This window comes from Arachis hypogaea, chromosome 13 (genome assembly GCF_003086295.3).
Source record: "Arachis hypogaea cultivar Tifrunner chromosome 13, arahy.Tifrunner.gnm2.J5K5, whole genome shotgun sequence".
Taxonomy (NCBI): Eukaryota; Viridiplantae; Streptophyta; class Magnoliopsida; order Fabales; family Fabaceae; genus Arachis; species Arachis hypogaea.
The window spans coordinates 87,799,072-87,811,411 of NC_092048.1; the positions used below are offsets into that span (position 1 = coordinate 87,799,072).

Consider the following 12,340-nt stretch of genomic DNA (forward strand, 5'->3'; position numbering starts at 1 on the left):
AAGTCTTCATTCATGAGCCCGTTAGTTAGGCAAAGGCTTGCGACTGAGTCCGTGAGTCCGTCGACCGTTAAACATTCATCGTTGAAGCCGATCGAGGTATTTTCTCGTGAACTTGTCTTGTCTCTGGGTGACTCCCAATAAGTTGATGGGGGTGTTTAGCTTTGGTGATTCTGGTGGTAAATTGGGCCATGAACTTCCGTGAGATATCGTGGAAGCCAGTTATGGATCCGTTGGGGAGGGCGTTGAACCATTTAATCGCTGGCCCAGCTAGGGTTACCGAGAAGGCCCTACCTCGGACCGCGTCAGCGGCCCCTTCCAGGTTCATCCTGGCCTTGAAGGCCGTTAGGTGCTCCTGGGGGTCCTTGGTTCTGTCGTACTTCATATCCGTAGGTTTGTCGAAGCCTTTAGGGAGTTTTGCTTTCAGGATTCTTTCAGTGAAGGGAGTGGCTCCCATTATCACGTGGTCACTTCTTGTGCGTTTGGCCTCTCGATGTCGTCGGTCGTCGTCCGTGTCATGTTGATGAGCCGGGTTGCGTGAGACGCTGCGATGAGACCTTTTGCCGTGTCGTTGTTCAGGCATCCTGTCGTGTCCGTGGTCATGGGAGATGCTGCGATTGTATCTCTTGGCATGTCGCTGTTCTGGCGATCTGCCGTGCCTGGTTTCATGGCGAGATCTTGATCTGAAGGTTGCATGACTTTCATTTTTGGCGTTATGCTTTTCTTGTGTAATTCGGCCTTTGAGGTCTTGCACCTTGAGGCACAGCTCTTGGATTATCTGGACCACCTTCTCTTCTAGGCCGTCGGGTGGCCGGGCTTCAGTGGGAGGACGGTTGTCCTCTCTTGGTTGTTGCTAGGTTGGGGTTGGTTGGCGATGTGCATGCTTATTATTCTCCCGTGGGTGGGAGGAGTGTTATCTTGGAGTTCGGGAGTTGGGGTGTTGGGTGGAGGATTTCTCCTCGAGGTTCTCCATCATGCCGCCACGATTTGGCTATCCCCCGTATCTGTGCAAGAACCCTGAGAACTTTCTTGATCTCTTGGCTCCTGAGAGGTCTGAGCTTGGCCACGGTGGTAGCGTTTAAGGAGGTCGTTCATGATGAGCTTCCTTATGAATTTTCAGTAAGGTCCGAAGGGGATCATGGCGACAGAGTTGTCATAGGTGAGGCGGCGGATGGCAGAGGTTTGGAACCTGGTGTTGAAGGAGGTGACCTCGTGGGTTTGGAGGAAGAGCTTGAAGAGTTCAAAAGAAGAAGCAACTACAGTGGGCATGGAGCCGAAATAGGGGGAGAAGATGGGGCCATGGCGCTTGGAGAGACAGATGAGGGAGTAGTGAATGAGAGGGTCCAAGAGGTGGAGGTGTCCCACTAAAGGTAGGCGAGACTTTGGGCTCAAAGGACTTGGAATTTCACCGTTGGAGTAGGGCGAAGGTGCATAAAGAGTGTTATCACTAAGAAGGTGATTGCAAGTCGAAGAAACATTGTTCCATTGGGATTTCGCCATTGGAGTAGGGCGAAGGTGTGTTATCACTGCAAAGGTAATGCAAGTTAAGGAAACATTATTCCTTTGGGATTTCGCCGTTGGAGTAGGGCGAAGGTGTGTTATCACTGCAAAGGTGATGCAAGTTAAGGAAACATTATTCCTTTTTGCTCTCAGTTACACGCAAGAAATCTGAGTTTGATGATTGCTCTTTTGGGTTACCCGCCATGCCGCCACAATGCTGCAAAGTTCCCACAGACGGCGCCAATGTACAAGATGTCTCTGGTACGGGTTGAGAGATGGATCGAGAACTTGCGGGTTGAGGCAGATGCCGGATCACTTGACTGGAGCAATGGGGGGAGGTACCTGCAAAGACACTCCGACGCTCAAGTCAGAATGGATCTAAGAGGTATAAGGTGTGAGGAATGAATGAATACCTGGAGGGACCTGGGTCCTCTATTTATAGGTGATGGTGAATATCTTATCTCATCTTATTTGGCTAAGATAAGGGAGACGTTTGAATTCGAAAGTTGGTTAGGAGCTCTAGTGGGCTGGTTCCGGACCTTCTGGAAGGGCGAAGCGGGTCAGACCCTGGTAACGGGTTCGGGGACCATTCCGGGTGTAGGATCCGTGGGCCGGATCCGTAACAAACACCACTACCAACATTGCTTTCCACCATTACTGCCATTAATTTTTCAGCCTCAATCTAAATAACTATGAAATATCATCAAAATCTTTAATCCAATAATCAAATCAATAATTTTTTTATATATAAAAAATTAAAACAGAGATCCAAGAAAAAAAAACTTGAACAAAATATATCCAATGAAAAAGAATAATGAAAAAAATACAAAAAACAAGTACAATTTGAAAAACAGATATGGAGGCGGTGAAGACAGATCTATATACAGGAAGAGGCAACGGAGGCGTTAGCACCGGCACAAACTAACAAAGGCAACGGAGGTGGGTGAAGGTAGATCTAGAGGCAAGGCGAGGCAATAGAGGCATTGACATAAGCGACGAAGAAGAGAGGCGAACCAAGGCAGATCTGGAGGCGGCACGATAATGGGAATGACGGAAGGCGACAGGGAGGCGGCACAATGATGGTGACGGTAACAACGCTGAGAGGGAGATGAGGGTGGCGGCGGAAGAAGAGAGAGAAGGCAGAAGAGAAGAAGATAGGCGAACAAAGAAAGGAGGCCGTAGCGATGCTGGTAGTGGTGGCGGTAACAATGGCGGAAGGAGAAGGTAGGGGTAGAACAGAGGTTGGAAGGTGGAATGAATTGGAGAAGAAAATGGAGAGTTATGAAAATAGGGTAAAAAGATAAAATTAGAATTTTAAAAAATAACTAGGGATAAAATTAAAAAAATTTGTGTCTCATGAGTTATGTCTGAGTGTCACAGCTTGAAAGAGATACACAAAATACATGTATTTCATGTACATCTGTATGTAACCGTGTCCATCAAAATTTTATGTCTCAACAAATAAACAGTATATATGTTTTACCGTGTCTATGTCTCTAGTGAACATGGACATGAACCAAACACCGCCTTAATTCATGCTGATTTTAGAGTTAATCAATTAAGCAAATTTCGATGAACTTGACCTTGAGTATGGCAAAAGGGGCCTGCTACACATACAAGTAAAAAGGCCGTACAAGTTTTACAAGTTATCAGCCCAAACTTCATTAACACGTGCATTAACTCATTTTGAATGGAGCGTAACTACACGCGCCCCACTCAAACGGTTCCTCTTCGTCTTCTTCTTCTTCTCTTCTTCTTCTTCTTCGTCTTCGTCTTCTTCCTCTTCCTCTTCCTCTTCTTCTTCCTCTTCCTCTTCCTCTTCCTCTTCGTTTTTTTTTCGATTTTCATGGTTTCTGAAATTCTTCTTCTTCTTCTTGCTGCACGTTCTTCTTCCTCTTACTCTTCTTCTTCACCTTTTCTTTCGTTTCTGCACGTTCTTCTTCCTCGTTTTTCTCTTCTTCTTCTTCTTCTTCATTTACGTCTTTTCTCTCTGTTTTCTCTTTTTTTTTCGATTTTTCATGGTAAAATCGTTTTTGAAGAAGAAGAAGCAGCAGAAGATGAGGAGGAGAAAGAGAAAGAGTTCTGAATTTTCTTAAATCCTTTGGGTGTATTTTCTTAAATCCTTTGGGTGTATTCCTATAATCGTTTGGGTGAATTCTTGTAACCGTTTGAGTGTATTTTCTGTAATCCTTTGGGTATATTTCTGTAATCATTTGGGTATATTTGAGTGATATCTGACTGATATCTATGGGTGTATCTGACTCATATCTATGGGTGTATCTTACTGATATCTATGTGTGTATTTTTCATTTCAGAAAAAATGGCAAGTATTACAGAAATACACCCAAACGATTACATAAAATACACCCAAGAGATTACAGAAATACACCCAAACGGTTACAGAAATTCACCCAAACGATTATAGAAATACACCCAAAAGATTACAGAAAATACACCCAAAGGATTTAAGAAATACACCTAAAATCATGCATAATTCAGAACTCTTTCTCTTTCTCCTCCTCATCTTCTGCTACTTCTTCTTCTTCAAAAACGATTTCAGAGCTTGATGTCAAAAAACAATAGAAATCGAGAATAACGAAAAAAGAAGAAGAAGAAGAAGGTGCAGCAAGAAGAAGAAAAAGAAAGAAGAAGAACGTGCAGAAGAAGAAGAAGAAGAAGAAAAAGAAAAGAAGGTGCAATGAAGAAGAAGAAGAAGAAGAAGAAGAAAAGAAGAAGAAGAAGAGGAAGAGGAAGAGGAAGAAGAAGAAGAAGAGGAAGAAGAACGTGCAGCAAGAAGAAGAAGAAGGTGCAATGAAAACGTGCCGTAACAGTATGTGGAGGAACTAACGTCAACGACGAAGAACAAACCAGTGAGAAAGGGGGAGAAAAGAACGATCGAAAAAGAAAGAGAAGAAGAAGGGATGTAGCGCATGTAAGGAATGTAGCACTTGCAGCAAATTTTGGGGATTAGAGTTTAATTGACTTGTAATACTTACAAGCCCTAATCGCTTGTACGCAAAGTTTTTCTCATGGCAAAATGCGTTGATATTTTGATGATATGATGACTCGGATAGCGTTAAAACTAGTCAGCCATAATTATAGATTTATAGTTATATTCAATTTATGGTTTGTTTTGTCAAGTGATAGGTCATGGTTACAGCCACAACTTTCCTAATATTCATATGATGCATTACATTTGGTCATTTAGTTTGGAGAAATTACTATCTTTTAAACAAAGATTTTTAAATATGAATTGGTATTCATAATGCCTTTTAGGAAATTTCCACAATTTTTACATATGATAAATTTAATAAAATTGTCAAAAACATTTGTTTGCACAAGTTCAGGTTGAAAGGTAGTTTATTAAGAATTCTTTTTGTTTAAAAGATTAATACAGGAGACTTATCAATATTCACTACTTATCCTAAACAATTAATAATATAGGTATATTATATTGCACTTTAATCTAAAATTGTGATGGAAATATGAAATAGGAGGAGGAGGAAACATGTGAATTTTCTGAGAGTACGATAATGAATATGTACGGGACAGAAAGATAAAGAAAGGACACGCATATGTGGCGTATTCTGATAGGAAACTAATTAATAATAACAAAGAAAATAAAAAAGAAACCCGTGAAATTAAGGCTATTTTTTTATTGAAGTGAAATAAATCATATATTCTACAAATATTATATTTTTTTTATTTTTTTTAAATTGTAAAAAGAATTAAATCAGAAGTTACGAATTTCGTACCTCAAAATTTTTAAATTTTTTAAAACAAAATTCAGACGATTTAATTTTAGAAATTAAAAGATTTGAGTTTTGTATTATTTTTTTATTTTTATATTTTATATAAATTAAAAAATCGGATTTTTGAACCCTAAATTATACGGTTCTGCATTTAAAATTAACATTTTAACCGTTCATAATTAAAAAAAAAATTATCAACCCAATATTAAAAAATAAAAATAAAAAATGTGAGATCAACGATGGTGCAACAATTTCGCTAAATTAGGAGGCAAAAAAGAAAGGAATATATTTGGTTTAGGGTGTCCGCAAGGCACTCCTCGTGCTTATGGCTGCTGCTTCAACTTTGGCAACGCCTTTATCTCACCCTGTGCCCCCTAACCACTTTAATTTTGTTTCACAATCACACTTCATCCTTCTCTTTACCTTGCCTTACATGAATACTACACCAATAATTGTTCACCTAAAACAGAATATCACACGGCCTCTATATAGCAATTATTCTTATTCCTTCTTTTTTGATAAGTGAATAAATTACTTAAATTTAATGGGATGAGCAATACAAGCGAATAACTTAGTGACACTTATGTTTTTTTTTTATTGTATTTCAAATTAGACATTTTTTCCATAGTTTTGATAGAGAATCATAATTTATCTTTTTAATTATTTTTAACATTTAAATGAGTAAAATTTTAAATATACATGTGTATGTAATGTGTATATTTGAATATCAGAAAAAGATAAAAAATAATTAGAATTTTATTTATTTAAAAATTAAAAAAATTAATAGGATGAGTTAAGACTTTAATGATTTTTTTATCATAATTAAATGTGATATAAAACGCATCTCAGAAGAAAGTTACACTTTATTTAATTTAATAGTAAAAAAAGTTTTTGACATAATATATAATCCACAAAATTTTTTTTTTTAATTTCAATAACCTATGCTTACAACTATGTTACTGTGTCACTAACTTTTTAGAACTTCTCTCAGCATCATAAAGTATTTTTTAATTAGTTAATTAATAATTGTATAATTTAAAGTTCAAATTTTAATTATAAATTTTTTAAGATTGTATCGTTAATTTATTTGCAAATAATATATGCTAAAATGATAAATGGAACGGAGAAGAAGAGCAATGCAAAGCGCAAAAATTAAAGTGACCTAAACTAGCTACAAAGTTATTCGTTTTATCATGAATATGTTTTGTTCTTGGCCACTTTTAGTTTGGAATATTTCCATAAAAATAAAAGTTTGGCAAGAGATTGCGATTTGTCAGACGAATGACGATACATGTTTATTTCCCAAAAACTGAGACCCATTATATATGATGAGTACTAGAGGGATAGACTTATGAATCAAATTAAATGCGATGGTAGTATACATATAGATGTGTGTGAGGTCAATAATGTATGATGGTGTGATTGATACCAAATACCATCAGTTAGTGTGCTTCACGGAACAGGAAGAAATGGGATTGGATTAGGAGCATAGATGATTTGGAATTGGATTCCAAGGATTCGGTAATGCCAATTTCCACAATTGGAAGGTTGTTTTCTTGAATTTAGAAGTGGTAAATTGAAATCACCAACCCCGCACCCGGTCCCAAGAGAGATGATACCTAAGTAACATAGAATTTAATGGATTCAGAACAATATATTGTAGTACAAGTTCTTGTGCATATATGGCTATCCTCCAAAACATCTTAGTCATCCCAATTGGATTGTCTACCAAAATGTTCGCATCCATTGATGATATCTTTCAAGTGCCTCATGACCATGACATCTTACACTCATCCAAACAAACTTTTTGTTATGCCATTTACAATACCAATATATAAGATCAGCTCAAATGGTTATACAAAAATACATGAATCATAATAATTTACTGCTAGTTATCAGAGCAAGTGCAATACAGTATTTTCAAAATATCACCTTTTGATATTTTAAAAAAATAAATTAATTTAAAATTTAAATTTATATTGAAATCAATAGATAAATAAAATTAATTTAATAAAAAAATCAACAAAATTTTATTACTTGTATAAATATTTTAATAGAATAATTAAAAATAATATAAAATACTAATTAAAATGAGATCAAATATTAAAATAAAAAATGTTATTTTTAATTTTAAAATTATTATATATAACATATAATTCTATAAATATTAATGTATCATTTTATAAAATTTAAAATAAAATTAAATTTAAAACTAGCACTGAAAATACTCTCGATACGATAAAAAAAAAAAAACTTTGTGGGTAATAATATAATTTTCACTAAGCATTGATTTGTGAAGTTACTTATCTTTAACTTGAATAATAATAATAATAATTTTATTGTATTTTATTAAAAAGAATATCTAATAATAAAGACAAAAGTAAAGGTACGGTAGAAGACACCCAAAAGATAAAAATGTAGAAGGAGCTTGGGATGGACTAAAATGGCTAAAGTAGTCAATGTGATCATTAGCCCGAAACCGTAGCCTCCTCATAGATATTGACGTTAAAGTGATTCAACCTCCCCCGTGGGCGAGGAGAATCACTGTTAGGATTTGGTTGAATTAGTCCCACATTGCTTAGGATAGCAAATGGAGTGGGTGGCCTAGGCTATAAATATGAGGCTAAGTTCTCCATTTGTTTTTGCACCAGTCAGAAACACTTTAAGCTTGTATCTGATTTTTCTTTTCCTCTGTACTCTTTGATTAGAGAGTGTTGTGAGGTGTAGTTAGATATTTGCTTTGAAAGAGTGTGGGTGTACTGGGGTGCCGGTGAGAGAAAGAAGTCTATGTGTTGTAACAATTTTCACATAGTGATATTCTCTGGTTGTCATTTGACAACGGCCGTGGTTTTTTCTCCGGTAATTGGAGTTTCCACGTTAAATTCTTGTGTTGTGATTGTGTCTATTTTATTTCTCTGTCAAAGGTGTTTTCTCAAGGGGGAATTGTGTCTTATTCCCAACAAGTGGTATCAGAGCTTCGGTTCGGTGGGATTTATTCTTAGTATGCTCTGTGGTTGCAGCCTAGTCTAATCTCTTTGGTTGCTGTTGTTGTTGCTGGAAGGCAGTGTGACTCTGTGAGAGTGCAGTTTGGAAAAGGTTCTGGCTAAGGAAAGACTTGGTATTTAAGTGTGTCCATTGTGACCCACCTCTCTTTCCTGGGGACCCTTCCTAGTGCACGGTCTACAGTTGAGTTATAATATTCCAGTATACGGTTGCAACAATGTCAGGATATTCAAGTGCTGTGAAGCTTGAAATAGAGAAATTTGATGGAAGAATCAATTTTGGCTTGTGGCAAGTACAAGTCAAGGATGTGTTGATACAATCAGGTTTGCACAAGGCGTTGAAGGAGAAGATCTCTGGTTGCTCTCTCTATGAGAGAAGATGATGTTCTCTAGAAGACAAGAAGTATCCTCATGGTATTACCGCACTGCCATGGATAAGGATAAGTTGTGGCAATCAGGTCCACAATTGCACACGGGCATTGGTTGGCGTTGAGATGCAAGGTGTGTGGCGGAGTTAGGTCGATGGCTGAAGAACTTCCAGGAAAAGCCAATTTGGAAGTTGCACCATGAATTTTCAGCAAGGTTTCGATCTGTACCAAGGCGAAATTCTTGGAGTGGTCTAATTCCAAGTGAGTATACTTTCATGGTGGAGTATGATAGTTCTCTGAACTATGATTGTCGGTATAGACAATGGCAGCAAAGAATTGTCGGTGTTGACAATGGAAGCTGAAGATGTGTGACTATTTCAATCAAGGTGGAGATTGTTAGGATTTGGTTGAATTAGTCCCACATTGCTTAGGATAGCAAATGGAGTGGGTGGCCTAGGCTATAAATATGAGGCTAAGTTCTCCATTTGTTTTTGCACCAGTCAGAAACACTTTAAGCTTGTATCTGATTTTTCTTTTCCTCTGTACTCTTTGATTAGAGAGTGTTGTGAGGTGTAGTTAGATATTTGCTTTGAAAGAGTGTGGGTGTACTGGGGTGCCGGTGAGAGAAAGAAGTCTATGTGTTGTAACAATTTTCACATAGTGATATTCTCTGGTTGTCATTTGACAACGGCCGTGGTTTTTTCTCCGGTAATTGGAGTTTCCACGTTAAATTCTTGTGTTGTGATTGTGTCTATTTTATTTCTCTGTCAAAGGTGTTTTCTCAAGGGGGAATTGTGTCTTATTCCCAACAATCACCACTAGCTATTCTATCAAAAATACATTAGCAAACTAGAATATAATTTTTGAAGCAAGCTTTATTTGTAGCTGTGGGGGTTAAGTTACATAAATTTGTGTTAAAAACATGAAATAAGTCCAAGTCGCTATGTGAAATTTTCATGAGAATTAAGAAGTAATAATGATATTATGATGAATGTGTTGAAGGGTTATTAAAACAGTGAGTTAGTGATGGTGAATCAACCAATGATGTAACAAAAGGGTTGAGGGATAAATCCAATTCAACCAAGTGTGTGATGATGGCACGCGTTACTTTCTTACTTTCCAAGTCTTGAACGGACGAAAGGGAATTGAATAACATGCCTACCCACATTAAACTCTTCCTATGACTTTATAAAGGGGCCATAAATAAAATCCAACACTTTTTCTTTCTTTGCCCATCGGTTTTTAATTTTAATTCAGAAATCGAACTACTCTCTGCTCACTCCCACCCCCACTGTGGGCTTTGCCCCTACTTTCGGGTATCAACACCAAATCAAAACTATGTCTAGCTACTATGCTCTTATTATTTTAGTAAATTTAGTAAATAACAATAAGTATCATCTTTCCTTTCATAATTGGATTTTTAATTTTTAAATGAAATAAAAGAGCGTATGCAGTCCACAGTACTACTGATGCATTTACCAAATTACCCCTGTTGCGTACGATACGGTCCGGTGTCCACCGCTTGAGGTTGGGTGATTTACGTGTACGTGACCAACCAATGGCCTCACCCTACAGTTTCAATGCACCTACACCTCGCCGTCTACGTGGCAAACAATCACGCAACCTGTCACCTTGCACATTTAACTGCACAGAGCTCACAGACTTCACACATTTTTAAACCCAACCATGGTTAACTTGGGATAAAATAAAACCAAACCACGGTTAAATATCCCTCAACCGAGGCAGTTTATAAACGGGTCCCTAACCTTGCCGGGTATTGTGCAAACAACAAAACTCCATCGAATGCAAACAAAGCCAAAACCATAACCATAACTAATCACACCAACGCAGCCATGATGCTAGGTGAGTCACACCGCTCAAATCCAACCGTCCATGTGCCACCGTGGCCACCGCTCCTTGATGATCCAACGGCGGAGATGTATTCCCCCTTCTCTGGCACCGGACTGTCCGTACACTCCGACTCCAATGCCGCCGATTACTCTCCCTACTACATGCACGAAGCCATCTCCGCGCTGCAGCGCTACCTTCCCTCCAACGACGTCGTAGACGATGACTCCGATTCTGAGGCTGCGCGTGATATAGACGCGCCGGTGGACGCATACTCGTGCGACCACTTCCGCATGTTCGAGTTCAAGGTGAGGAGGTGCGCGCGTGGCAGGTCCCATGACTGGACGGAGTGTCCGTACGCCCACCCTGGAGAGAAGGCTCGCCGCCGTGACCCGAGGAAGTTCCACTACTCCGGCGCCGCGTGCCCCGATTTCCGTAAGGGTGGTTGCAAGAAGGGTGACGCATGCGAGTACGCGCACGGCGTTTTCGAGTGCTGGCTCCATCCCGCGCGCTACCGCACGCAGCCATGCAAGGACGGAACCAGTTGCCGGAGGAGGGTCTGCTTCTTCGCTCACACGCCGGAGCAACTCAGGGTTCTGCCGCAGCACAGTCCCCGTAGCGTTGATTCCTATGACGGTTCCCCCCTGAGGCATGCAATGGAGTCATCGTGTGCGAAGACGCTTCCTTTTCTGTCTTCTCCGGGATCGGATTCTCCGCCGGCGGAGGATTCCCCACCGATGTCACCGGCGAATCGGTCGTTGGGGCGGTCCGTGAATGTGAGCGAGATGATGGCCTCTCTCCGGAATCTGCAGCTGAGTAAGGTTAAGTCTCTACCCTCTTCATGGAATGTTCCAATGGGGTCTCCCGGGTACGGATCTCCCCGGGGACCCATGATCCGATCCGGATTCTGTAGCCTTCCTTCTACACCAACGGAGGGGCCAGGTGGCAGTGGTGTGAACTGCTTTGAAGTTTGGGATCAGAGTTGCTGCTTTGAGGAGCCAGTTATGGAGAGGGTTGAGTCTGGGAGGGGCATAAGGGCCCGAATGTTCGAGAAGTTGAGCAAAGAGAATTCTCTGGATGGATCGGCTTCCGGTTCGGGTGGAGCTCCGGATGTGGGGTGGGTTTCCGAGCTGATTAAGTGATTCCATTTTGGGGGGATTGGTTTCTTGCCCCCGCAGTGTGCATAGTGTGTGAGGGAAGAGACATCATTTTTATTTTGGAAGCATGCAAAGCAACACCAACCATCTAATTTCTGTAAATATCGTTCTTATGTTATGGCTGAATATCACAATCTCTGATTATCTGGGAAAAATCAAGACAAGCAAGCAATGATTTTTCAGAGCTTTTGCCTTTTGTATAGGTAGCAAGATGATGATGAAATTCTCATGTGGTAAACTAGTTGGTATATGTTTAGTAATAGTAATAGTATTGTTATCTCTTTCCTCTTACTCTTCTCATCTCCTTCTCTTCTTGTACAAATTTGAATCCAAACTACTCTGTTGTCCTTTGTTGTTATTGTTATTATTATTATTATTAATATAAATATATTTATGCAATCTTTGTATATTTTATCATGATTTTGGATGTGTTCTGCCCCAATTTTTCTGTTTCAGTGATCATTCCTTCCTCAAATAGGAATTATCTATCCAGTTCCTGCTTATGAATTAGATTCTTTGTATAGGAATATAGTAGTTCAGTTCAACCAAGTCTGGTGCGTCTGGGAATTAATTAATTAAATAACATAGAATACCATGTGGAACTTCGGGTACAAGTAACTAGGCAAAATCCAGATGTTGACAATCTTAATAAACAGCAATAAAATTAGACACGTGTGTGGTGCTCTGCAATCCCAGATCCATAGCAGCCATGTTCT

At 39.2% G+C, this 12,340-nt stretch overlaps 1 protein-coding gene and 1 pseudogene across 1 annotated transcript; one reads left to right on the forward strand and one right to left on the reverse strand.

Annotated features, from left to right (window-relative positions):
• Positions 1–884: 884 nt before the first annotated feature.
• LOC114924990 (2-hydroxyisoflavanone synthase-like) lies at positions 885–1,475 on the reverse strand (annotated as a pseudogene).
• A 6,324-nt stretch (positions 1,476–7,799) lies between these two features.
• On the forward strand, positions 7,800–12,023 carry LOC112732339 (zinc finger CCCH domain-containing protein 20). Its single transcript, XM_025781032.3, has one exon. The coding sequence runs from the start codon at positions 10,473–10,475 to the stop codon at positions 11,607–11,609; it is 1,137 nt and encodes a 378-aa protein (XP_025636817.1). The 5' UTR covers positions 7,800–10,472; the 3' UTR covers positions 11,610–12,023.
• Positions 12,024–12,340: the final 317 nt, after the last annotated feature.